Consider the following 26865-nt stretch of genomic DNA (forward strand, 5'->3'; position numbering starts at 1 on the left):
TTATGCAGTGTTTTTTTTAATATAATACACATTTTTGGATTTTTAATTTTGTTCTTAAAGAAATAAATTTATTTTTGTGTTTCTGTCCGGTGGTTTTATGCAGACGGACCGAAGCAACATGACAGCCGTTGAGGAGAACGCAGGTGTGAGAGCACAAGATGAAGCAGAAAAAGATGAAGAATCCAAACTGCAGGTATTAAAAGGTGAGCTAGATGCTAACCGGTTAGCTTCTTTTAACGGCGGGTGTTTGTTGGGACTTGTTCTCTCTGAGGTCACAACAATGTCAGCCCGCAGCTTCCCCTGCAGCACCAAACGCCACCGGGATATCTGCCTTAAAAAAAACAAAAACAAAAAACATTTATCCCACTTTCTAATAGATCTAGCGGCTGTACCCAGATTCAGCGAGGTTTCAACGTATTTGTATTTTCTAATGGCACGAATCTGATGTGACGTCATGCTGTACCTGACTTGCTTTGTGCAGGTGCAGCGTTTCTGAGCACGGTGGCCTCAGCAGGGATGATCGCAGGATTCGGCTCCACGTTGGCCCTGGCCAAGAAGAAGAGCCCTGAGTGGTTTAATAAGGTACACCGACAAGTTCACACTCCTCCTCGGATACACATGTAAACACAACGTCCTATTTGTTTTGTTTTTTTAAACAAAACTTTATTGTACTAAGTTCATTACACAGTTGATGTGTAGAAAAAAATGTTTGTGCAGTTTTCATGATCATGGCAAATACTTATTTGTTTGCAGTAACACACAAATACTCACACAGTAAATGAATAAAGAAAAGAGAAAGAAAAAAAAACATGAATATTTTGGAGGGATGCTGAGAATCTGGACTGTTTATTTTTTGCCCACAACACACGTGAAGCCCACATGCTCACAATCAGCTGTTTTTAGGAGTTTTATAATAATAATAATGGATTAGATTTATATATCCATTATTCATTCACACACACAAACTTCCATGAAAGGCGCTCAACCACCACCCCTCAGGGACACCTTGACATGAGCTGTCCGGCCGGGGGGTGGAACTGGCAACCCTTGGGCTACTGGACGGCCACTACCCACTGAGCCATGCCGCCCCTTTATGTGAATAAAGTTTGAAAGACTGACTGAGAAACAGCAGAACGTGTTCATGACAGCAATGAGAGGTGGCAGTTACACAAGCAAGAAAAATACATGAAACTGATGTGAATGAAAGAGCAATGAAAATAATGGTAAATTTAAGCTGATTTGCTAAAATCAGATCCACGTTTCACTGTTCAGCTGCTCTGATGTGCAGAAAGAAAAACAAGCTTGTGTGTGAAGCTGCCATTTACAGAGGTGTGTGTGAGAAACAATACACAGCTGATGACGTCCGCTCTTCCTCCTGACTCCTCTTCTCATTCCTCTGGAGGTCGACCTGAAAACGGCCCAGAGAAGAAGAGCTGTGCAGACTACCGCTGTGTCATGAGACGGCTGCGCTGTGATTAACTGTGACGCACACGGACGTTTATGTCTGAGTTGGACAATCCAGCAACTGTTCCTCGGCTCTATTTCTGTCACAGATTCGTCTTTGTTGTCTGCTGCGACTCTCAGACATGACATTTTATTTAAGGTGGAGCAGCGTGAAGTGGAGGCTGCTGCTGTTTGTTTCTGGTGACCGATTTCACCGGAAAACCTGCAGGACATTTAAAGTGAAGTGTTAGAGGCCAGAGGTCACAGATCATGAACCTTTCTGGGAAACAGCAGGAACTGCAGTTTTCCTGGAAGGTGAAGTGATTCATGCTCGATTTTAAACTTTGTTAAATTTAACTTTGGACACAAACTGTTGACCTCATCACAAGTTCTGCAGCTGAAGTTTCAGCGTGTTCAGTTCAAACTGGCAGAAATTTCTGATTAATATAGACCAGAAATCCGAAGGAGAAACGATGGGAACTAATTTTAACTGTTAAAACCTGCGTCCTCATATTCCAAATTATCCTTGGCTTCTTGTTCGTGCTGACCAATCACAGCTCTCACAGCCTGCTTGAAGTTGCAAGAGGGAGGAGTCAGGTATGAAGTTCTTGTTTTAACTGGGTTTGATTCAGAACCATTACTTGGGCAGAGCCGTTACTATGGTTACAGTCTCCATATTCCCATCGGTCCACACCTGACAGCTTTAAAGTGTTGCATGTGACCTCACCTATCTGTATGCGTTTCTTCTGCAGGGTGTCACGGCGACGGCGGTGGCCCCAGAGAGCGGAGCCTCTCTGGCCCTCAGAGCTCTGGGTTGGGGGTCCCTGTTTGCCTGGTGTGGAGTGGGTCTGCTCAGCATCACGGTGTGGAAAGCGCTCGGTGTTCACAGTGTATGTTTTCTTTTGTTCTTCCGCACAAACATCTAGAACATAGAATTATTCGAAATATTTGTTTTAAGTCAAAATTGTTTATTTAAGCAGACAGGACGGATTAAGAAGAAATTCTTCTTCACAACTGCAGCCTGACAAAAGTTTTGAAGTTAGAGAAAGTTAATAGTTAAAGATCAAATCTGACGCAGTGACTGATGCTTCGTGTCTTCTTCAGTTTGCAGAGTTCAGAGAGACGATGCAGTCCCTCTTCCCCTCCATCCCAAAGAACCCAGAGGCTGCTGGATCAGAACCGCTGGACTGGGACTCTCTGGTTAAGTCCAAGTGATCCAGGTCAGAGAACGTAATTATGGGACAACAGCAAGAGACTGGACCATGATCCGGATCAGTCCAGTTCTCAGTGGGACTCCTGGATGAAAACAGAGCTTTGAGTTTTGGGACAGATGATGGGAAACGTATGGGTCTGCAGGCAGAACCGAACCCAGCTGGTCGTGTATTCAGGGCTGTTCTGAAGTCTGCAGAGAAAAAATGTTTTGGCTTCAGTCAGAACTTTTTCTGATGATGTTTTCAGAGCTGTAGAGTCAAAATTAAAGAAGTCCGCGGGAAAAAATCTTCTGTTCTTTGTGTACGCATCAAAAACAAAAAGGTTTAAACAGCAGCGGATCCTGCTGCATTCAAGAACCACAGATAGCGTTGGACAGATGAACTCCATCACATTAATAAAACATAAAAAAATGGTGGATTTTAATGGTCTTAAAGTTCTGTTTCCCTGTTTAGTATCTTATAACGGTAGTGAAACATGGAGTTTTTTTTTTTTTAAGGATAAACACAAAAAACTGCCATTTTGATGACATCACATTTGCTATTCTGAAAAGTTTTGGGATTAAAAATTTATTTGATGGAATAAAAACTAACATCTGGACTTCTAAGTGTTTTAATGACTATGTCTGCCTAATGGGGGTGACAAAAAAAAAGCATAAAACATCCCAGAAACACTGAAGAAAAAAGTGAGCGGTCAGCTAGAAACATCATTAACTGGGGTTTGTTTAAATCATTGAAGCCACCAGCTTTATGCTGAATGTTTCCTGAAGCAACAAGATAAAGATATTATTCAGGATTTGGCCTAAGATCCAAATCCAGACATTTTCCCCAAGTTTTATAACCTTGTTTACATTTTGAGGTTCATTCCAGATGATTTCAGCCTGACAGTAAACATGATTTTCCTGCTGCTTTTTCTTTGCATCCAGAAGTCTCTGAAAATCCGGACATTTAAAACCTCACCGCTGTTTGCCTTAAGACAATCTGGAGAAAATATTCTGTAAGTTAAATGTCAAAGAACTTTTACCTGTACTGGCTACAGACAGATGGAGGAGAGTTGATTTAATGGTGCTCTTTGGAAAACATGACGAGAGGCTGAGGCATCGACAGCGGAGGAGTGAAGCTGCACATCCGTCATCAGGGTTTGTGCTGCATTCACTGAACCTTGGAATTTAAAATCAAACCTGATGAACATCCCGTCATTTAAGACTTTGTGTTTGATACATAAATGAACATTTCTGAGGAAACTTGTCTTAGTTGAGAACCACAAAACGTTCCAGCAGAACTGGATCCTTTTGATGTGGACCTGTTTCAGGGAAATCTGTTGAGTTGTTTTTGGAGACGTTTCTGTTTACGTGTATAAAATCCCGTTCAGGGACAGATCCCACAGATGAGCTCGTACCAGAAACTGGATGAACTGGTTCAGAGTCGACTTTTAACATTAAGGAACTGAATCGTGGAGGAAACGGAGACCAGGAGCTGAACGACAGAAAATAATCTGCTGGAAGTTCACCTGACCCGTCAGAGATGGACTGGACCTGGGTTTTCAGACAGTCTGACTCATAAAGCTAATGTTAGCATTAGCAGAGCTGTAAGAAGCGATTCTATTCCAGTGAGATGAGTCACCTTTAATGGCATCCCACCTAAGTCTCCAACATATCTCAGGTCCAGGTCCATTTAAAGACCATGAGTCCAAGATTTGGAGAAGACCGAGAAATCCAGACCTTCAAATCTTCAAAGATATCAGGTTCTACAGAGTGGAATGCAAGACTACAGCCCCAAATCAAAACCACCAGGACAGAAAGACCCCAGATGAAGTTCCTACTAATAATCTACAAGTGACAAGTCAAGACCAACATAAAGACCATTAAAACCTTGCTTGAGACTCATCATGAGATCCAAGGATGGAAAAACTGGACCCACCCTGTCCCAGCTGAGGTCCAAGAAACCCCGAATCAAGTTCTGAGTCTAGATAAACCCTTTCTGTGTCTGAAGGTTTGGAGACGGGTCTGTCCAAAGTCAAGTTCAGGAGAACACCAACAAGTCAACATGTGCTGCAAGTCCTCAGACCTGTGAGGACCTTCAGCTTTAGGTGGAGATGAAACACGAATAACCAGCCTGAGCTGCGTTCAGTGTTCAACCAGAGTTCATGTACGTTTATTCTTTAACATGTTGTGGAACATAGAAAGATCTCATACTGAAGAAACAATGCCATTTTTCTTTCTTTACATTTCTTACAAGTTTGGTGTCAGTCAGGACAGTCGGCCCCACATCCTGCGCACAGAGTCCCCGAATCAAATGCACCCGCCCGGATCAGACTCCAGAAAACAGCCTGATCGTCTTCAGAATCTGAACGTTCAGTTGAGTCAAGACGCCACCTGCTAGAGCTCCGATGTACATCATTTATTTACAAGATGATGACGGTGGAGGGTTTAATTGGTGGAGGAGACATAAAAAGTTCTAAAAAACAGAAAAGGATGCAGCCCCCCCCATCTGATACTGCTGTGGTTTGGTAAAATACTGATGGTCAAATTGCAGATGGTAAAAAAAAAATCACATTAAAACACAAAACAAACAAACAAAACAAACGTATTGCACCAGAACGAAAAATGTCAAGGAACATCAGTGTTTCCTGTTTAACCACAACAGAAACTTTTATCTACAATATGACACTGTTTAAATAACGCCCCCCATCCCTAAACAAACCAAAATAAAACACCACGTCCATTTAAAAAGAGCCAGAACCACCGTCACACTTTGGTTCAAACAAAACAAACTAACAAAAGAATTAAAAAATTAAAAATACAAGTATTAAATATTTTTGTATTAAAATTACTTAAAAATCCCAAATAAACCTTTGCAGATGGAACCGAGGAGATAGATAGATTCTATATATATTCATTTGTAAGTAAAAACTTCTTCTGTTCTTTAAATAAAAATAGAATAGAAGCCAGTTTGTCACATGGAGCTGCCTCCAGCGCCACTGAGTGTGCTCCGTGGCGGTGTTTGTGTCACGAGCGGCTGATTTTAAACAGTACTTCACACATGATGGCCGCCACAGACGAGTTGAAGGCGGCCGACAGTGAGACGTCCAGCAGCCGGTTCTCATACAGAACAAACTCCGTCCTGTTCTCCTCCCCTCTCGCCATGGCCAGCAGCGCCTTGGCGGCGCGGCACATCATGTTGATGCTGGGGGGCTCTGGTGGCACATTGGCGTGCAGCAGGCTGTGCGGGTTCTGCTGGTACTGAGCCATGGCCACGCTGTCCTCCAGGAAGCCGATCAGAGCCCCCACACTGCCCTTCTGCAGGGCGATGGCCCTCGCCGCGGTCGAGTCGCCCTGGGCCAGGTTGGACAGCACGGCGACCGCCATCTCCCGACACACCTGGCTCTTCTTCTCTCCCACCAGGCGCACCAGCGTGGAGAAGAGCTTCTGCTGGCGGCTGAAGGGGGGCGTGGCAAGCAGTAGGTCCACGTTGCAGTCCTGGATGCTCAGTTTGCAGAGACACTCCAGCACCAGCCTCCGAGGAGTAAGCGAGGAGAAACCGCCTGCCAAGGAGAAGGGGTCCTGGGCCTCAGCAGACGGGCACACCATCCAGTGCAGCAGCCCGTCCAGGATGGGCAGGCAGATGCTCTCGGTGTACAGCGACAGGTCCAGCTGGCCTGAGATGTTGGCCAGCGTCACCAGCGTGTTTTCCCTGAGCGCCGCTACGCAGTCCCACCACCACTCATCCCGGCTGCAGGCCAGACCCTGCTCCTCCTCCCGCTGGTAGGTGGGGGGCGTCCGTTTCCTGCGAGGGTGGTGGTGGTGCAGCAGCACTAGCCGGCCCAGGATCAACACCAGGCCGGGGTGCCGCGACAGGACAGCGTCATTTCCGGGGACGAAGGAGAGGCCGCGTACCACGTTGGAGATGCAGACGCAGCTTCTGGCCAGAGAGTCCTGCCAGGACTCGGCCATGGAGAGCGGAGCTTCGTCCCAGCAGCGCGGCTCGTCCTCCAACTGGCTGATGGGACTCTGAGTCACCTCACCTGGAGCCGGAGACCGCTGACCACTGACCTCAGGAGGTAAGTCTGTAAGACACAAGAGAAGAGTCAGAGTGGGGAAGTCGTAGAAACAGAGATGAAGTATTTTTTGTCCCAGTCAAGTTTCAAGTCACTTTTAGGGTGCATTTACACCAGGATAGTCCAATAGACTTAGTATGGTTAGGGATTCTGTTCAGTTGGAGGTTGCATCTTCTTCTGGACCTTTTTTTGCCTTCATGTTGCACTACTCAAACAAATTAGACCTTTAGCTCGTTGCTAACATACAACACTAAGCTTTCATATTGCCGTGACTAACCTCAGGTGTGGTTTAAGGTGGATGTGGTGTGGGTCCAGCATCTTGGTTTTTAACCAGACTCAGTTTGCTGTTCTTTCATTTGTCCATTTAATAGATAATAAAGTTCCGTCCACATTCAGTCTAACAGGTTAAATTTAAAGGTTCGTGAGTCTGATGGTACAGAGGGACCTCTGATGTCCCCATCATGTTTCTGATTCATTAAACTGATCAATTATTGATTTAAATGCATTACGATTTTATTGATGAACCTTTAAACCAATAACTGAGAGAAGAGGTTTCAAGCTCCTCCCCCTTCAGGTGTTTACCTTCTTGGTTTTCAGACGCCAACCTGCTCTCTACATCTCCGTCTGCCTCTGATCGCTCCCTTCCTGGATTCCTCCCCTTGTTTTCTGCCACCTGCTCTACTGGCTCCTCCCTCCACAGCGGGTCTGGAGGAGTAAAGTCTCCCATCTGGGGCTCGAAGTGGGTCTGGATGTGGGTGGTGGAGTCTCCGCCTCCGGCCTTCCAGTGCAGGAGGCCACTGGTGAAACCGTTGGGTTGGTTAAGTTTGGCCCAGCACTCCTCCACCTCCTCCCACCCCTCCCCTGTCTCCTCTACCCTGATTGGCAGCTTGTCGTATTTGCTGGCCTGTTTGGGGCGTGGCTCCTCCTGTTCTTCCTTCACCTCCGCTTTTATGACTGTTTTCCTGTCCTCCATCTCCTGAGGAGCTGTGATTGCTGGTGGCATCTCCTCCACCTCCTCTGCTGACTTTCTCTGGATCCCCTGCTCTTCCCCTGATTCAGAAGAGAGGGCCAGTGGCTCCTGCTCCTCAGGGAGGGGGCCCAGGAAAGTCTTCTGGCTTTCTGTTCCCACCTCGTACTCCTTCAGGATACCAAAGATCTTGATGAGGCAGCGACGATAAAACTCCACGATGAGCTCCAGGAAACCCGGCAGCTGCAGGACATCAACAGACACCGTCTCCATGGTTACACAAAACTTTGCTTTTTGACTCACTTAGTGGTCAGGTGTGTGTGTGGTACAGCTCACCTGTGTGAGGCTGAAGGAGCCCACTGTGCTGTCATCATACAGCAGGATGTTGATGGTGTCCAGTGCCCAGGTGCTCTCTGCCAACAGTCCGGACTTCAATGACATCATCACTCGCCACGCTTCAGGGGTTCCTGACCAATCAAAACAGATTGAAACTTCAGCAGCAGATCTGTGTATCAGTGTGTTAATGTGTGTGTGTGTGTGTGTGTGTGTGTGTGTGTGTCTGTGTGAGAGCTCATGTGTGTGGTTGGTCTGACCTGTATCCTTGACTGTCATTCGTCGCCGTGGTTTCAGATTGGGGGGCGTGGCCTCCACAGAGCCGGTAGGGAAGCTGAACTCTCTGTGAACAAGTGGAAGGCCCTGAGGGGGCAGTGGTCCAGCCGGAGGCCCGGGTGGGGGCCCCTGCAGGGCCGCTTTCTTTATGGAGGACAGGTAGGGGGTGCTGCTGGGCGACAGAGATCCTCCAAGGGGTCGGGGGAAAGAGGAGGGGCTGTGGGAGCGAGTCACATGATTAGGGACAGTGGGTGTAGCCTGGAAGGAGGAGGGGGGCTGTCTGGTTGAGAGGGGGGGCATGGAGGAAGAGGAAGAGGAGGTAGAGTTGGGAGGGAATGGAGATTGGCGTTGGTTAAGGTGACCAGGGGGCCACTGGCTGTCCTGGGGGGCCCTGCCCTCCTGGTCGTCCCCTCGGTTCATTCCAGGATAGGGGGGCCCCTGGCTTTGTCGACTGTATGTATAGCCCATATCTGTCCTGGGGTGCCACATGTTTGACTGCGGTCCCTCCCCAGGGCCCCCAGACACTGCTGGGGGTCCTGAGCCCATCATGCCGTGCTGCGGGGGTCCCTGCCTGTCTCTGCCATACTGATATGGATACTGGCTCTGGACAGGTCGACGCTCGGGGCCCATAAAGCCCCCCCCTCCTGCCCCATATGGGCCAAACATGTCAGGCTGCTGAGAGCTGAACTGCTGCATGCCGAATGCCTCACCCTCATGGCGCTTAGCGGGGGGATACATCCCCTCCATCGGACGCTTGTAGCCCTGCAGAGACAGACCAGAGACCAGGAACCATTCAGAGATCAGGAACCATTCAGAGACCAGAACCTGTCCAGAGACTAGGAACCTGTCCAGAGACGCTCACCTGCTGTTGAGGATACAGGGCCTGATGGGAACTGTAGGCCATGCTGTGAGGATACTGCTGCCCATAACCATCAGGTCCATGCCTGAAGGGAAGACAAGGCAAAGTTTATTTCCTCCTCAGACAGAATAAAAAACATGAACCACAGGAAGCAGGACATCAAATTGTGGTATAGACACAAAACCATACATAAATAAATAAATACACCTTGTATGTGTTTTCATAAATAGAAGAATTTTCACACGTCAGACACTGACAGTACCTGGTCTAATGTGGTCTGGGTTCCCAAAAAGAAGTAGATTTGCCCTTTTTGTACTTCACAGATTAAACACTAATTTCATTAACGTCAACATCAACATTTTTTTCATCCACGCTCATAGACAGAGTTAAAAAAACTAAACGGCCTGATGTTATTTTTACTAAAATTGACGGCATGTCATTTCAGACTGTACATGGTCGCGAGCTCAAAACTCTCCGCCGCCCGATGTGCAGACAGGTGTGTGCGCTCACGTAGGTACTCACAGCGGGAAGACAGAGAGCATGTGTCCGAAAATATGTGGCATAAATAACAGCTACTAACCATAACCAACTTCTGATTGGTTTATAAAGCGTTTGAGAGCGAAGCAGCGTTCCTCTCATACAATTGGTAGATGTAACATTAGCACACACATCAAGTTATTAAATTGTCTTTTTTATTTTTTCCACAAAAACTCTGCATGCTGGAGATCTGGTACGGTGCCGGAATACTTTAAGGGTGGGGTGTCTAACTCTGGTCCTCATGAGCTACTGTCCTGCAGGTTTTAGATTTCTCCTACTACAACACACCTCTGCACAAGCCTGTTAATGACCCAGTGATTTGAGGCAGGTGTGTTGCATCAGGGTAGAATCCAAAACCTGCTGGACAGTAGCTCACGAGGACTAGAGTTGGAGATCCCTGCTTTATAACAACAACAATAAAAAAAGCTTATAAATAAGGTCAATAAAGCCGGAATTTTATGACCATATGAAATGGTGGCATATCTCGCATATAGAAATGCTACATGATCACTTCCATGTGGTCTTTCCACTGGCATCCTTTCTCATCATAAAGGATCCACTGATAAAATTCATCCCTTGAGGTTGGTCGTCTCATAATGTGAATTTGTGGGCCGAAGCTCTTCTGAATTTTGTAGATAATTTCTCACTGCAGTTCAATGTGCCGCTGAATTCCAGCAGCAAGTAACAGCTCACTTTTCGATTAGCGCTGTCAGACTGACTGTTCTGGTTCTGTTCTAGAGTCTCAGAACGTAGGTGCTTTCTGGTAAACCGGCCACGTTTACTCCAGTTGAACCAGGAGAAAGTGGGAGGACTTTACTCTGTGGAACTAAACATAAACATCTTAATGATTTGGCTTTGAAACTTGATGGTCACATCATTAGGCTCAATTATAACAGTTTTATGAAATAAACAATAATTAAGACGATGGAGAACTTTTATATGCAGTCATTTCTCCTCTATTAAGGTGCTGAAATAAATGGGTTGTTCTACCATATTTGCTATAAACACCCTTTAAATTAATTCTGCCCTGTGTTACTTGTTCAGAGTCTGAGGTCACAAAAAACTCAACCAGCTCCTAATAGATGATAACACTGTAAATGTTTGGGAAGGTGCTCCTCCATGTTAGCTGCTGTGTTTACTGTTGCTTTGTGTGTTTATACTTGCTTATGTGTCGCTCTGGCAGACAGGGGGGGAGGGTTAAGCTCACTGCTAACAACGGAAGCTAAAGGAGAGCATTTGCAGTTTATATTAAAGGAGCATTTTTAGTTCACTACTTAAAATTCCCTTTACACCCCAATTGCAGCTAATTAATTAAATGCTCTAACACAAAAATAAAAAAATTAGTCACCTGTGGAACAGACAGGACTGAAAAGCACCATCCGATCATTTTAACCAGCCCGTTCTAAAAGATTGGTCGGTGATATGTAGTATTCACTCAACCTTCCAAATAACTGGAATCAGGTGTTCCGATCACTCCTATGGCGTATAAAAATCAAGCACAAAGGCATGCAGCCTGTTTTTACTAACTCTGGAAGAAGAGCAGTCTTCCACCAACCGGAAAGTCAGTGGATTGATACCATAACATTTATGAAGGAATGGGTTGCTTTCAGGAGCTCAGTGAATTCCAGCGTGGTACTGTGATAGAAAGCCACCTCGTCATGTTCAGTCGTGAAATTTCTTCACTCCTAAATATTCCACAGTCAACTGTCAGTGATATCATAACAAAGTGGAAGCGATTGTGAACGACAGCAACTCAGCCACGAAGGGGTAGACCCCGTAAAATGACTGAGTGGGGCTGGCGGATGCTGAGGAGCATAGTGTGCAAAGGTTGGAAACTTTATGTTGATTGCTACAGACCTCCAAACATCATGTGGCCCTCAGCTCAAGAACAGCACGAAGAGAGCTTCATAGATTGGGTTTCCACACCTAAGCAGCTGCAAGTGTCGGATGCAGTGGTGTAGAGCAGTGGTTGTCAGACTGTTACAGGAATGTAGTTGATTCCTGTAATTAATTTTGTGCTGACTCTCAAGGTGCTCGTCCTCCCATTAGGTGGTGGCCTGCTCCAGCCAATCAATGCCTGCGAGTGGCTTATAAACGGACTGAGGATCTGCAGGTCTGGGCCTTTCGGCCACTTGCCATTGCACCTAGTCTCTGTTGTGTAAGCCTAGGTTTCGGTTATGTCTGGTTGTAGGACCATTGTTGATTATCTTTAGTTTTCCTGAATGGTCTTGTAGGGGACAGCTGCCATTTTGTTTTCCTTGTGGGTCAATTTTTCCTGTTTATGTTAAAGTTAGGGTAGTTTAGAAGTAGGTTTCTATTCTTAAGACTTTGTAACCTTAAGACTTTCTCCTCACTGGCATCTTCTAGAGTTGTGTTACTCCCTTCTTCCCCTGGACGTTTTGTTACGACCCCCAAGATAAGATGAACTGATGTTCGTGACCCTCACCACCACGCAACGACTTCGTGATTGATTGTGTCATGTATTAAACGGGTCATCTTGCAGCATCCTCTAAATGTACGGCTGGAAAACGGTCAGAATCTTCATAAATAAGGAGGATAAAGTGTTTTTTGGTGGTTCACTGCTTTGACAAAGCACCCACATGCCCAAAATCAGCTTCTTTTGCAGATATAATGCTATATTAAAAATATGAATTTGACATGTGTTCTGTTTTTCTTTTTTTATGCGTTATGTTAAAAAGATTAGTCTCTTCATTAATGGTTTAATTTTGAAAGCCCTGGTAAAAAGTCCAAAATGTATTTGATAAATGTAGGCTATTTATTTTTTAAATTATCTGGCGACCCCCTGAAATTATCTTGTGATCCCCATGGGGGTCCCGACCTCCAGTTTGAAAACCACTGGTGTAGAGAACGCCGCCACTGGACTCTGAATCAGTGGAAACATGCTCTCTGAAGGGACAAATTGTGGTTCACCATCTAACGCTTTGATGGGAGAGTCTGGGTATGGCGGTTGCCAGAAAAACCGGTACTCGTCCGACTGTATTGTGCCAAGTGTAAAGTTTGGTGGAGGGGGGATTATGGTTTGGGGTTGTTTTTCAGGAGCTGGGCTTGGCCCCTTAGTTCCAGTGAAAAGAACTCTGAATGCTTCAAGATACCAAGAGATTTTGGACAATTCCCTGCTCCCAACTTTGTAGGAACAGTTTGGGAACGGCCCTTTCCTGTTCCAACAAGACTGTGCACAAAGCAAGGTCCATAAAGACCTGGATGAGCAAGTCTTGACGGGCCTGCACAGTCCTGACCTGAACCCAATAGAACACCTTTGGGATAAATTACAGCGCAGGATGAGAGCCAGGTCTTCTTATCCAACTTCGGTGTCTGACCTCATCATGCACTTCTGGAGGAATGGTCAAAAATTCCCATAAACACATTCCTAAACCTGTGGAAAGCTCCTGTGGAGTTGAAGTTATTACAGCTACAAAGGGTGGGCCAACATCATATTGAACTAAGTTGATTAAGAATGTCTATTAAGTTTATACGAGAGTCTAGACATGCCATTTGTCCCTCCCCTCTCAATCCCTCTGCACGTACCCCTCTTCATGCACGAATCCTCGATCGAATCAATCAAATTTATTTATCGCCCAGCCCTAGGCTAAGCGTTGTGGGGCATCTCCACTGAACTGATTAAAAAGACAGTTAAACCTGATTGAGCTTGTTTTCACGCTAAGAATCTTCATCAGCATCATCAGCCAAGGCATGAAAACCTAAACCCCTTAAAATCATACAATTTTCGCCTTTAATTTTTTTTTATGGACAAATAACTTGTTGTGGATCAACTATTTTACTGGACTACTTTCACCGGACCCTTGCTGATGTAACTGGAGTGTTTTGTTGCAGCATCATCTCCTACTGGAATACAGTATTGCTTCAAAGAAAAATTGTATTTTGTCTGAAATAAGTGTTTACTGAATCCAGGGGTGATGGCAAAAACAATCCTGAGCCTGAAATTTTTAAGGTGTTCCTTGATGGACACTGCAATAATTTATCTGAAATTTCAGCACTTATTAAAAATGTTTTTTCTAAATTGCTTACAGGCAAAAATTTACACAATTTTAAAATGTCCAAGCGATTTTAAAAAATAACCATTTTAACAACTGATCCGTTCTTAAATCAGAGTCAGATTTGTGGTTATGGTTTGGTTAAGGCGTTTGGAGAAACAACAGTTAAATGATGGCTACGGTTGAGAGCGACAGGTCTCCGTTTAGCAGATGGGAATATTTTTTTCCTTGAACGCAAAATCCAATTTTTTTTTTCTCTGATCACCAATTGCCACACAGTGGAATTTCGGCACGGTGCCGGATTCCCATCACCCCTGTGAATCTACAGTTATGATTGTAGCCTGAAATGGTATACATCATTCACAAAAAAAAGAATCATATTTTTCCAACAGCATGTCATGTGTAGGTACTTGAAAGGGAGACTGAGTAAAATACATATTTGTCACATCCCAGCCAGGATGTCTGATACCAAAGGGTTAAAGAAGCTGCTCCGTGTTAAATCTGGAAACAGCTCCATCATGTCCTCACAGACAGGTGGATGTTTTCCAGCTCCTCTCACCTCTGATGAGGGTATCTGCTGGGATACATGCTGGGCTCGTTTCCAGACTGGCCCATGCTGCTCTGACCTGCGGGGGGTGCCATGCCTCCCTCTGGACCCATTACGTGGTCTGGCCTGCAGGACACACAGACATGGGTCACTCACTGACATCACTGTGGAAAACTGAATTCCTGTCAACAGGATGTTGATGGGAACTGCAGTAGAAAACATCAGTGTGTATAGTTAATTTAGTCTGACAGTTTTGTTTGATCAAAATGAAGATGAGAATCATGAAGCATATTTCGTCATATTTCTGTAATACGGCAGGAAACCAGGACAGGATCTCACCTTCGCTCGTAGCCGGGGCCATAAGGGTACTGCGGTCTGGGACCCATCCCTGACAGGGCCCCGGAGGGTGGCCCACGAGGGTACATGTCCTGCAAGGAACCACTGGGCATCTGACCAGGAATGAAAGCCTCCCCGGATCCTGGACCTGAAGAGTTGCAACAGAAGATTGATGAGGATAAAAATTTAAACTAAGGAACGAAAGAAGGAGCGATTAACTGATGAAGAGTTTAGGAACAGGCTCAGTGATGTGATGTGGATCTGAATGAGACTTTGATCAGCAGGGGGCAGCAGAGCACACATAAATATCCAGCTAGTCTTGTAAATAGAAGATTTCACACAGCCCTGGAAGGAACCTGGTTCTGGAATTAGAGACACTTCAAACAGACCAGCAGGGACCCCTCCTGAAAAACTAAGGTGTGGAGCAGCAGGTGAATCTGATCACAGAAACAGGATTCTGTTCTGTACCCTCTGCGGTTTCTGGTATTTTCCTCTCCTCACCCTTCCTCGGGCCTCCGTATGAGTCTTTGCTGGCATCATACTGCATCCTCATGGAGGGGTCTGGTGGGCCTCCTCCCTGCTGGTAGGGGCCACCACCGGGCCCTGGGCCTCGCTTGTTGTTGAAGGCTGGATCGCTTCCTTCAGAGAAGGGGTCCTGGACGCTCACACCTCCCATGTTCCTGAGATGAAAAATGATTATCAGAATACTAATCTACAGCTTCTCTGGTTCCAGCTTTTTACATAGAGGGATGGCTGACTGGGTTTTTTTTCATTTGTCAGTGAGAAAAAATCGATCTGATCAGAACATCATAATTCCTGCTTCATGCCTGAGAAGAGTTTCTTAGATATTGATCTGAAGGCTCTTTCACATATGAGCTTCAGCTTATAGATGACTGCTGTTCTCAGTAATTCCCACAACAAACAGCTCTCAGTGCTACAGAATCAGCTGACTGACGACAACACCGCTGGTTGGAGCGCGAAGCTCAGCCTATCAGCGGCGTATCAGAGGTGCATCAACTTCACCCTGCGTTCTGCTTCTTTCACACGAAATATAGTGCAACAAACGTGCGTCAGTCCTGGCTAGAAAAACTGCTCTGTGGTGTGCAACAAAGCTCAATCATAGGGCCACCGAGATTTTCAGTTTTAAAATAAATAAATAAAACCAGTTTTATCAAGCTGTGCTTCTGGTATAAAATCAATAGATTTCTTCAAAAAGCTTTACCATGACAAAAGAAAAGATACAAAGAAAAAAGAGAAAACAATTAGATTAGAAAAGATTTAGTAAAATTAAACTCTGAGAAGAAACATTTAAACTCTGGAGGTTTTGATGTTTAGGTGGGTAAAAATCCTCAGTCTGACCAGTTGATTAGCCTTTGAGCCCCCCCAGCCTACCTGCTTCCAGGCTGGGGGATCATCTGGCTGTGTGGGGTGGAGGCGGGGGTTGGGGGCTTCAGGTCTATGGGGGCTTCGGTCAGGGAGCTGCTGCTGGACTGAGGGGTGTTGGGCCCTTGTAAAGAGCCTGAGTTGGCTGCAGAGAGCAGATAGAAAACATTGTGTTACGTCACACACTGACAATAATATGATAGTAAAAATATTTCTCTCAAACATCATTTGATATTTTTCTTTGATTGTATTTCATTAGAACTTTTAAAATAAGAACCGGTTACACTTAAAAAAAATCAACACTATGTTGCAGGTAAATATTCTTATGTCATCACTGATGAGGAACCAGAACAGAAATTGATGAATGAATTAGCCAACATTTTTTATAACTGACAACATGCCAAAAGATTTCTGGTTCAAACATGATGATCTGAATCGTCTCATCTGACAGGAAACTTTGCATCTTTGGGTTTAACACAGCTGACCAGAATCTATAAAACAAGCGATTAACGGGAAGCAGCATTTAGCTTTGCTCCGTTTAACTAAAACCTCAGCGATGTTGGTTTCAGATGAGGTTCTGCAGGTTCAGTCCATTCATTCTGGTTTATATGTTCACTCTGTTTACTCCATAAACAGAAATTTAACTGATGATATGATCAACATAAAATCAGCGTTGGTTTCTCAGAGTGGACAGAAGATCTGCTTTCACACACTAACAGCAGAGATGTTCAGGATGAACTTGTTCAGGTCTTTGTTCCTACCAGAACATCACAGAAGGGATTGTCTGCTAGAAATGTGAAGGAGGGGCTGAAAAACCTGCTTTAAAAAGTCCAGCATGGAAACCATTGTCTTTCCTTTACAGCTGGGCTCTAGACCAACTTTTTTTTGGATTGGTTGCAATGGTGCATCCAACTTTTAAATGTGGCACCAAAATTAGTCAATCAGTAGCACATTTTAAGGATTACCTTTTGATCATTACCCTTACACTTGAAGGGTTTTTAAATTATTGTGAACAATAATGAGGTTTAGTAAATGCTTATTTGAATCCCACATGCTAAATACAAAAAAAAAAACAAAAAACAAACAAACCTCAAGCACTAGCAAATTTTCCTTCCTTGGATTTAAATGTTTTTTTCCCCCCACATTCCACATTTTACCACTGATTCCACTTTCTTTTTAAATTCTGGGATTCTCGCCTGTGTCATTCTTCATTATACTGGATATCTAATGTGCACCAGTCAAACCACTCTCTACCTGTAACTGTTTTTTTTTGTCACAGCATGATTAATGGAGCTCGGGTAAGGTTGGGAATGACAGAAATGATGCAGACAGACATTTGGGGAAACGGTTCCACATCTAGACCTGAGAAAGGTTACGTGCGTCTGTGCGACCAAAAACAACAAAAAAAAAAGTATATATGTATGTATATGTGAGAGTTCCCAGGGTAACAGGTGTGCGTGGAAAGCAGCAAACCAAACAGCAGAGAAGCAGATGAAGCAGCTACAGTATCTTCCCAAATGCTCTCACATACTCATGTTCACCACGAGCCTGGGTTGGAAACCTCACCACACTGCCCCAGAATAAATCCAGAACATTTCAAACTCCAATGCACGTGTGAAAACTGCTTGTTCACTATGCTGTGCTTGTGTGTGTGATTGGAAAAAGGGAGGCTTCGTGGGAATTAGGTCAGACTGAGGTCACTGATGTTTATGATGACTCACTGAGTAGGTTACATAATCAGATTTGTGTGTGTGTGTTTTAGCAGAGTGAAATCAATAATCGTCTTTTCACACAGTCAAACTGAAACTTGCAGGATCAGTTTTCAGAGGTTTGGGCTGGTTCTGGTAGAACTCCATTCTGTGACAATTACAGACTTCTTTGGTACGATTATTGTCAGAGAAATAATTACGATATTACGATTACTGAGTTTATTTTCAAATACTATAAATGTGTAAAATCACATGAACACTCCTTAAACTTTTTAAGTTTTATTTATTTATATCTTTTGATGCAAAAATAAAAAAAATAATATAGAAACAAACTATAAAACCCCTCTGCTTTGTAAAGGAATAAATCCCACATAATAATAATCTGTATAATTAACGTTCGGTAGACTGCTTGTCGTGTGCTGTAAACCCAACTTTACAAAATTAGGTAAAATGTCTTTTAACCTAGTTACTGAACATTTACCTTTACTTTGCAAGGTTGAGTGTTTATCCTGCAGGGGGTGAAACAAGGATGTATTTCATCTTTTCACTGCAACTTTTTCATGCCATGCTGTACAGGCTGGTGAGCCGTCCTCCACAATGACATCTTCCTCAGTTTTTATTTTCTATAGCCAAAGAGCTCCAAGAAGGATGACCTTATCCATTTGTTTTAAGGGGATAACTCTTCCTCTGCTGTGCCCTCCCACTTGAGCAACACAAGCGGTCGCAGGTGGTGCAACTTTGTTTTCATTCTGTGTGCAAATTGCGCTGATCTACCAAAATGGTTCAATCTTTTCTGGAAAGTGGCGATATTGAGGCATCTTTATGGCTCACTGAATAATTGCAGTATTAAATTAACCTATTGTGAAAACAAGTAATTACAACAAGAAACCAATTCTCACCTGGGGAGGGGGGCTGGATCTTGGCCTGGAGGGATGAGGGTTTCTTGACATCTGTAGCAGAAGCCATGGTCTCAGGTGGAGGCTCCTCCCCCCGCTCCACCTTGCACTCGTAGGCGAACAGGTACTGGATGTACTGCTTCTTCAGAGAACTGGCAGAGCTGCTGGACGTCCCCACATTCAACAGGGATGACAGCTCCCGCCACTTCTTGTTTTTGCTCACCTGAGCGGAGGAGCAGGAAAGCATTAACACACTGAAGTCTTCATTAAACTGAGAACAGGATGAAGAACACCACCAATGGAACATCCCACAAGGAAAAGGAAACAGTGGTCATGTCTCACCATGGCCAGTCCTCCAATCTCTCGGACAGCCAGGTACAGTCTGCAGAGGTCCAGAGGCTTCTTCCCAACAGCAGGTAGGTTTGGGACAGGTGTCCCCCTTTCCTCCATGAAGGACAGGTACCGGTCCACCCACAGCCTCCTCTCCGGCTCCGAACCCATATCATACAGCCGGGTGATCTTCTCATTAGTCATGGTGGCCACACTGGGCTTCTGGAGAGACCGAGACATGAAATAAGCATCAGCTTCCAGACGGACTTCACAACCACAGCGAAACACAGGGAAGGTAACAAAACATTTCATCACAAATACAGGACAGATGTGGTCAACATCGCAACTGGTTTCAGATCAGTTCTATCGTGTCAGTGATGCAGAACCAGCAAAGTTTCAAGGAGCACGGAGCTTCCACATAGAACATCATAAGATAAAAGTTCCCTTTCCCCTTAGCTGTCGGAGGAAAATTTGAATTCAACTAAAACTTTTCATTTTTCACATCAATTTGCAGGAGAAAATCTCAGAACAATATTTTAAAACACAAAACAGTTTAATGACATCTTACTTAACAGGATGCAACATTTTAACAAAAAAACAAAGAAGTGATGATGTACATTTCTGGAACTTTAACTTTCATGTTGTGATTTGTGGTCTCAGATCTTTTTCGGGCCCTTTAATGAAATGCTCGGCGCTCCTCATCTGACCACAGGACACAGCGTCACATGACCATGAGACAAACATCAGTGTTGCCAGTCAGTGTCATATTTTCTCATGTGATATTCAGTAAAAGAAGAAAACCCTACTACAAATGACAACATGAACAAAAACTAAGCGTTAATGAGAAAGTCTCTAATTCAGTTACAATAAAAACTCAATACAGAGCAGCATGAGAAAGTTTCAGGAACTTCATGCATTGAAATTCTTCATTGGTTCATTCTGCTGCAGGAGGATGATTCTGAATATAGACCCTCTTGCAGAAAGATGGTTCTGAACATGGACCCTCCTGCAGGAGGATGGTTCTGAACATGGACCCTCCTGCAGGAGGATGGTTCTGAACATGGACCCTCTTGCAGGAGGATGGTTCTGAACATGGACCCTCATGCAGGAGGATGATTCTGAATATAGACCCTCTTGCAGAAAGATGGTTCTGAACATGGACCCTCCTGCAGGAGGATGGTTCTGAACATGGACCCTCCTGCAGGAGGATGGTTCTGAACATGGACCCTCTTGCAGAAAGATGGTTCTGAACATGGACCCTCCTGCAGGAGGATGGTTCTGAACATGGACCCTCCTGCAGGAGGATGGTTCTGAACATGGACCCTCTTGCAGGAGGATGGTTCTGAACATGGACCCTCATGCAGGAGGATGATTCTGAATATAGACCCTCTTGCAGAAAGATGGTTCTGAACATGGACCCTCCTGCAGGAGGATGGTTCTGAACATGGACCCTCTTGCAGAAAGATGGTTCTGAACATGGACCCTCCTGCAGGAGGATGGTTCTGAACATGGACCCTCCTGCAGGAGGATGGTTCTGAACATGGACCCTCTTGCAGAAAGATGGTTCTGAACATGGACCCTCTTGCAGAAAGATGGTTCTGAACATGGACCCTCCTGCAGGAGGATGGTTCTGAACATGGACCCTCTTGCAGGAGGATGGTTCTGAACATGGACCCTCTTGCAGAAAGATTGTTCTGAACATGGACCCTCTTGCAGAAAGATGGTTCTGAACATGGACCCTCCTGCAGGAGGATGGTTCTGAACATGGACCCTCTTGCAGGAGGATGGTTCTGAACATGGACCCTCTTGCAGGAGGATGGTTCTGAACATGGACCCTCTTGCAGGAGGATGGTTCTGAACATGGACCCTCTTGCAGAAAGATGGTTCTGAACATGGACCCTCCTGCAGGAGGATGGTTCTGAACATGGACCCTCCTGCAGGAGGATGGTTCTGAACATAGACCCTCTTGCAGAAAGATGGTTCTGAACATGGACCCTCTTGCAGGAGGATGGTTCTGAACATGGACCCTCCTGCTGGAGGATGGTTTTGAACATGCAGCCCCCTGCTGCAGATGGAGTCAGAACATCTGCACCATCTTCTCCCAGACACTCGGCAACATACCTGCAAGGTGTGCTGAGGAATCCAGCTTAGAGCTGTTCAGTGAAAAGTTCCTGAAGCTTTGACCCAGTTCTGCCTGTCAGCAGCAGGCTGCTCGCTACTTTGTTAAATGAAAACCTCACATCTGAGTGGTGACCTTTTCAGACATGAACCTCTTCCTGTTTATCAGAGTCACTGGGTTTGGGTTTGCTTCCTCCTGGGCCAGAGAGACAGAGAACCGGGTCTCATCAAAATGCTAAGACCCAGTCCAAGAGTGTGTGAAATTATCCATCAACATGAATCAGAACTTTATTTAAACATTAAAGATGTGGAATTGAAGGACCATAACGGGTCAGAGCCTGATTCTACACTAGAGTCCGTTAAACCAGAACCTCTGTTCATGTAATTTTTTTCTGAGCCAAACGCAGACATCTGCAGAAAGTTCTGGATCATTTTTTTGCTGCCACGCTGAGAGCTTCAAATTGAAAACCTCTGACCTTCTCTGAGTGCCGTCATCATCATCACAGCTTTCCAGGAATTATGTGAACAAAGACGTCACCATGGTAACTAGAGAAATGGAGGCAAAGGAGTAATGTGCAGGATTCAATGGTCCTGTAAACCGAATACACTCCTCTTCCATGTTATCATGTAATATATAGAACTAAATCCCTGTTTCTCTGTTAATGTTCATAGAAATCACGAGAATGAAAAAATATCTACATTAAACTTATTTCAGGTCATCGCTTTTCCACTTGTGTCCTTTAAACAGATCCTGTTTTCAATGTTCTAACGAAGCTTCAGTGTTGGCTCTGGACGAATAAACATGCAAGTATCAACATTCTGCATACAAATGTCTTGGCCACTGACAGGAACTACACCCACCTTAAGCTGAACAAATGCTGTAACTGCTGCGGTCAAAGACATCTCTGGCCTTTGGGGAAACAAGATTCTAGTTCTGAAATCAGTGTTGTAGGGAGTTTTCTTTTTTTTAAGTCAGCATTAAAGCCTTGGAATGAGACTATAAACACAAGTTTAAACTTAGACGTTTTCTGGACCTCTAATTTCATGGTGAACATATCCACACATGAACTGGACCTACAGGAGCGTGGCATGTCTGAAAAGGGCTTTAAAACTGGAGCTGCTGCTGCAAACAGACAACATGTGATGGGATTTCAGCATTAGGAGGTTTTCAGCAGGTTGTGATGACAGTTTAGGTTTGAAGTGAGGACCATGAAGAGGAGCGAGAAGGATACAGAGGTCAGACCAGGATGGTGCTTCTCTGGATGACTTACAGGGCTGGGCGGAGTCCTGAGCCTGGCGGGGCTGCTAATGCTATCACTGTCCTCCCCGAGACAGACGGAGGACAGACTAGCTGAGCTGGGGGACATGGGGGTGGTAGGGGGCTGGGACACAAACTGAGAGCTGTAGCTGACCTGTGATAAACACACACACACACGCAGAGACGTCAGAGAGAGCAAACATCTGCCTCACCAAGGTGGTGTTAGCGGTTAGCATGTAGCAGCTGGAAGCAGGTGGACCATCAGGTTAAAAGTGTCCACAGCTGAGCTGACAGGAGGAACAAGGTGTCTGAGGTTGCTGCTCTGAACCAGACGTCGATGAGAAGCAGCAAAACTTGTCCTCAGAGAAGCTGTGAATGTGCTCTGTACGAGCATGTAACTGGTGGTTATGAGGTCAAGCGCTGTGAAGTTGTGCTTTAAAGAAAGTAAAACCAAAAATCTATCCATCATATTTAAAAAATTGTAAGACCTTACTTTTCCCGAAAACCTTTTGTTTTTTTAATTTTTAGAAGAGTATGTTGCACATCAGGGGGATGGAAACTGCTTCTTATTCTAAAGAATTTATTAGTCACAATTGATTCTATGATCTATAGAAGTTATTTTTATCCAAATACCAGCAGACCTCCATCGGTCAGCGTCTGCAAGTTTTCACATACAGTGAAGATCTGCAGGATCTCTTTCATGTTGGTGGTTCTCTTTTGTCTTGATAGGCCACTGTAGCCAAGAAACTTATTTAAAGGCTTTAAAGTAACAAATGAATATATTTATTTCATATTTTCAGGATGGAAAAACTTAAACTTGGAGCCGATTTCTTCTTCCAGCTCCATATTTGAACTTCGACTGATATACTGCAACTTTCTCTCCCTGTTTATAACGGTCATGTTTCACAGCTCCCTCCTGCAACAAATATAAAAAACACTGACTCAATATGTTAATATTGATAGCTTAATATCTTATCAAAGCAAAAGCAACATAAACCACCAGGTTTACTAATGCTGCAAATTTTAACAAGCAACTGAAACTTTGTCGTTCGTTGCTTTTCTGTGAAGTGACATAAAAAAAAGTTGTCGAGGAGGAGGAGGTAAAACTGAGCAGCAGCAACTCAAACTATAGGAACAAAACAGCAACATGTCATCTGTTGTAACTCAAAAAGATTTGTGGCGGTTGGGATCAAGGCTGGATCCTCACCTCCTCCAACTAAGGAAAACAGGGAAGTGGAGCCGCCTGAGAGCAACTAAACAAGGAAAATATGAAGAAGCGCCGCGTTGGAGAAACTCAGTTCCTGCTTATTTATTAAAATAACAATAATACATATTTGTTTGCTTGGAAAGCCCAGTTTGTTTGGGGAGGTGTGAATGCGTAGGCCTTGGTTCACTTCTAGTAAACTAAATACCAGAAGTGGACTACACTGCAAAAGGGCGATTTGGTTCAACACAACCAAAACGTGGGTGACTGACAACAGGCAGGTAGAAATGTGTCGCAGTCAGACATGGAAGAGTGTGGTAAAATTTCTGGTAGAAATATGATCAACCCACGACCGATAGGATCTGATGCAGCTCCATGTTTTACTGTGATGTGGTGGGAACACAAGCTGACCTGCGTTAACCGATAGACGAGCCAATTTTCTTCTTCACTGTTTGTCACAATATGAGAAACCATGTTCCCTGTTTCCACTCGGAAAGCAGTAATAATCATGTAGTCAGGGGAAACTAGATTCATCAATAGTTGCTTTATAATCACATCGTGGCCATCTGATTCATAATCTTATCGAAACGTGAGATGTCTGAAGATTCCCACCCCTACTGTATACCTGAATCTTCAGGGGCCTCCAGACAGATTTGAGCAGATTCTAACCACCACCTGAACTTCATTTGGGAGGAGAGTCTCTGCTGCTTGAATTCCTCTGGAAGCAGCTGGTAGAGGAACTAGGGAGGGACATCTTCCAATGTATAGCAGCCAGATACCAGGACTTTTACCCTCCAACCACAGGAGCTGTCTCTAGGACTTTTCCAGGCTTGTTTCATCCTGCATTTTCATACTTTCTGAACAGATCTGCAGCTCTGAGCATGTCTGCTTGAGAATTCCCAGCAGCATCTCAGTTCTCCCAGGTTTAAAATCTGAACTCGGGCTGTCATTCAAACAGCTAGAGAAGGAGCAGAGCAGTGAGACCTCCTCACATTGCCATGGAACCAACTACAGACTCAACCAATCATTTAGTTAAATAAAAAAAAGAAAGTACCCATTACATTGGTTAAAAAGTGTCTGTAAATGAGCAAAAAAAAAAAAAAGTTGATGGATTTGTGTTCAGTTTCTCACTTGTTGGCCAGATTATTTCTAGAGCATCATCTGAGATGATTTGGTGAAGTAACAGTCAAAGAACATCTTCCATGCTGTTAGGGAGCATCTACATTTAGTTCAGAAACTCATGCATCTGTTAGAACGAGCTGATGAGAGCTAACAGCCGAACAAACAGCCGCTGTGATTGCTCAACAAAAACAACAGACTAACCTTCGGTTTGGGTGGATCGGCAGCCGGTCCAACAGCCTCTTTGCTGAGCTCAGGCCTTTGTTTGGTATCTGCATGAAGTCCGATCCCCTCTGCTGCCATCATCATGGTGCCTGAAAGGTAAAGAGAGACCTTGGGCAAGGATCCCTGAAACAATCAAAACCTTAGGAATATTCTGAATGTGGTCCTACCTGACAATGAGGAGGCGTAAGGGAGTCCCTGTGGTGTCAGTCTCCCAGAGTTGCTGCTTGGTTGCTGGCTGTAAGGACCTCCAGGACCCATTACTCCCATTGGTGTCAGGCCCAGGTAGCTGCCCTGCCTGGACAACCGGAGAAGGAAAAAATATAAAAAAGTTTATGGTGGGATTTCAGGTTAGCTGAAAGATTTCATGCCGACGGTTACTGTGAGAAAATAAGACCTGTACGAAAGCCTCAGTGTCCATAATCTGTGCAGTTATAAGAGGAAAGAAAAATACTCATAATCTGCAGCTTGGTGACAGGTTGGATCAACTGGGGGAACATGCAGCATCAGACCCACTGAGCAGTCTTTTCTCAAACCTGATGCTCAGTTCAGTCTCAGAAACAGGATGAGCATGAAAGATGTGACACAAGAAGAGGCTGATGTTCTCCTTCAGGTGTTACTGACTTAAAACACAGTCACACATTCATTTCCATTTCATTACTGTTTCCCTCCACTGCTTTTAAATCACATTTTCAGTTTCTTCATTTGCCCCCATAGACAGATTTGTTTTACATCCAGACAGATAATGAGATCTATTATGACGCACAACACAGTTAAGAATAAAATAGCACATTTACTAAATAAATAATATACGACTAAAAATGCTCCACAAATTAGGATGTGTAAGAAATAAAAAAATCAGCCAATAACATAAGTTATCTAGATAAATGTATAAATGAGTCAGTAAATGTTTGTGTGAACAACTTGTTGAAGTCAGAGATGGCAAGTCCCAACTTTTAGGGTTGGTATTTTTTTGTCAATATGAGTAGATGTTTGAGTCAGGATAGAAAAATTTTCCTGAATCAGTTCTGACGAAAGAAGATGTCACATGACTGATCAGCTGTTTCTGCTTCCAGACGTGATGTGAAATAATTGGAAAGAATTTCTGAAAACATTTTATTTATCATCACTGCTTCTGTTTGAACGTAGTCTACAGCGCCACCTGCTGACCACACTATACACACACCGGCTTATTCCCTCCAAACAACTGAGATTAAAGAGTAACTGAAGAAAACATGAACGATGTTAGCTTTAAGCAGCTGTCCACATACAAACACACTGATTAGCAGCAGCCCGTCTGACAGCATGCAGGTTCTGTTGGCCCGGCTACAAAAACATCCCATCAGTCAGTGTCCAGCAGATACACACAGCTTCATCACACACCAAGCTTTCTACAGCCTGTTTTTCACTGTGATAATACACGTGCACACACACACACACACACACACACACACACACACACACACGTGCACCAGCTAAAAGAAGCAGCTGTTAGACTCTGGAGACAAACCTACCCATTATACCCTGAGGGGGTCTGCACTGGGGGTTGTGACTGAACATTGATGCCCTGCTGGGAGTGGTGAGGAGGGTGAGGTAGAGGAGGATGGTGGTAGTGTTTGGGGTGGTAGGAGTGAAGGGTGGGAGAGAGGGCAGGTGGATCCCCCTGCCAGGACTGGTTGTAGACAGGTAAATGAGTGAAGGGAGTCCTGGGAAGATGGAGGGATGATGAAGGGCGTGTGAAAACGTAAATCAGCTAACGAGCCATGGTCGTGTCTCGGAGACGCTCTGAGCATGCTCCTCTGGAGTTCAGTCTCAGTTTAAACTGGAATTTCACTTTAATCCATTTCTATAGGAAATTAACTGTGCTCCTCAAGTTTGACTTGATCTATTTTATGTTTGTATTAGGAAGATTTCAGGGGTTTTTATAAGAAAACTTCAGCAGATCTTGTAAACTATGTTCAGGTTGTATGCTCCTTTATGTGGTTGCTAAGCAACTCGTTTATATATAATATATATAAACTATTATGGTTGACCTTCACACATTGGGAGC

General features: G+C 44.5%; 2 protein-coding genes across 5 annotated transcripts in view; one reads left to right on the forward strand and one right to left on the reverse strand.

The window, feature by feature from the left end:
* The first annotated feature begins 85 nt into the window (after positions 1-85).
* tmem242 (transmembrane protein 242) lies at positions 86-3252 on the forward strand. The gene is made up of 4 exons (XM_041975648.1): positions 86-203; positions 482-582; positions 2196-2333; positions 2548-3252. Exons 1-4 carry the CDS (start codon positions 98-100, stop codon positions 2656-2658), a joined length of 456 nt encoding a protein of 151 aa, XP_041831582.1. The 5' UTR covers positions 86-97; the 3' UTR covers positions 2659-3252.
* Positions 3253-4776: 1524 nt separating this feature from the next.
* The window catches only part of arid1b (AT rich interactive domain 1B (SWI1-like)), a 50529-nt gene continuing 28440 nt past the window's right edge, over positions 4777-26865 (reverse strand). For 2 of the 4 annotated variants that reach the window (XM_041975401.1, XM_041975405.1), the window contains 15 exons: positions 26330-26521; positions 24986-25113; positions 24798-24907; positions 22284-22424; positions 18907-19116; positions 18568-18787; positions 15969-16104; positions 15078-15256; positions 14580-14724; positions 14253-14366; positions 9147-9228; positions 8269-9046; positions 8012-8142; positions 7291-7918; positions 4777-6717 (listed from right to left, as the gene is read on the reverse strand). In XM_041975401.1, the coding sequence (XP_041831335.1) occupies positions 5660-6717; positions 7291-7918; positions 8012-8142; positions 8269-9046; positions 9147-9228; positions 14253-14366; positions 14580-14724; positions 15078-15256; positions 15969-16104; positions 18568-18787; positions 18907-19116; positions 22284-22424; positions 24798-24907; positions 24986-25113; positions 26330-26521 (4252 nt within the window). In that variant the 3' untranslated portion in view covers positions 4777-5659. The remainder of the gene's footprint in view (positions 6718-7290; positions 7919-8011; positions 8143-8268; positions 9047-9146; positions 9229-14252; positions 14367-14579; positions 14725-15077; positions 15257-15968; positions 16105-18567; positions 18788-18906; positions 19117-22283; positions 22425-24797; positions 24908-24985; positions 25114-26329; positions 26522-26865) is intronic. The other 2 variants (XM_041975404.1, XM_041975402.1) reach the window with 2 other exon arrangements.

The sequence above is a fragment of the Melanotaenia boesemani genome, chromosome 22, assembly GCF_017639745.1.
Source record: "Melanotaenia boesemani isolate fMelBoe1 chromosome 22, fMelBoe1.pri, whole genome shotgun sequence".
NCBI lineage: Eukaryota > Metazoa > Chordata > Actinopteri > Atheriniformes > Melanotaeniidae > Melanotaenia > Melanotaenia boesemani.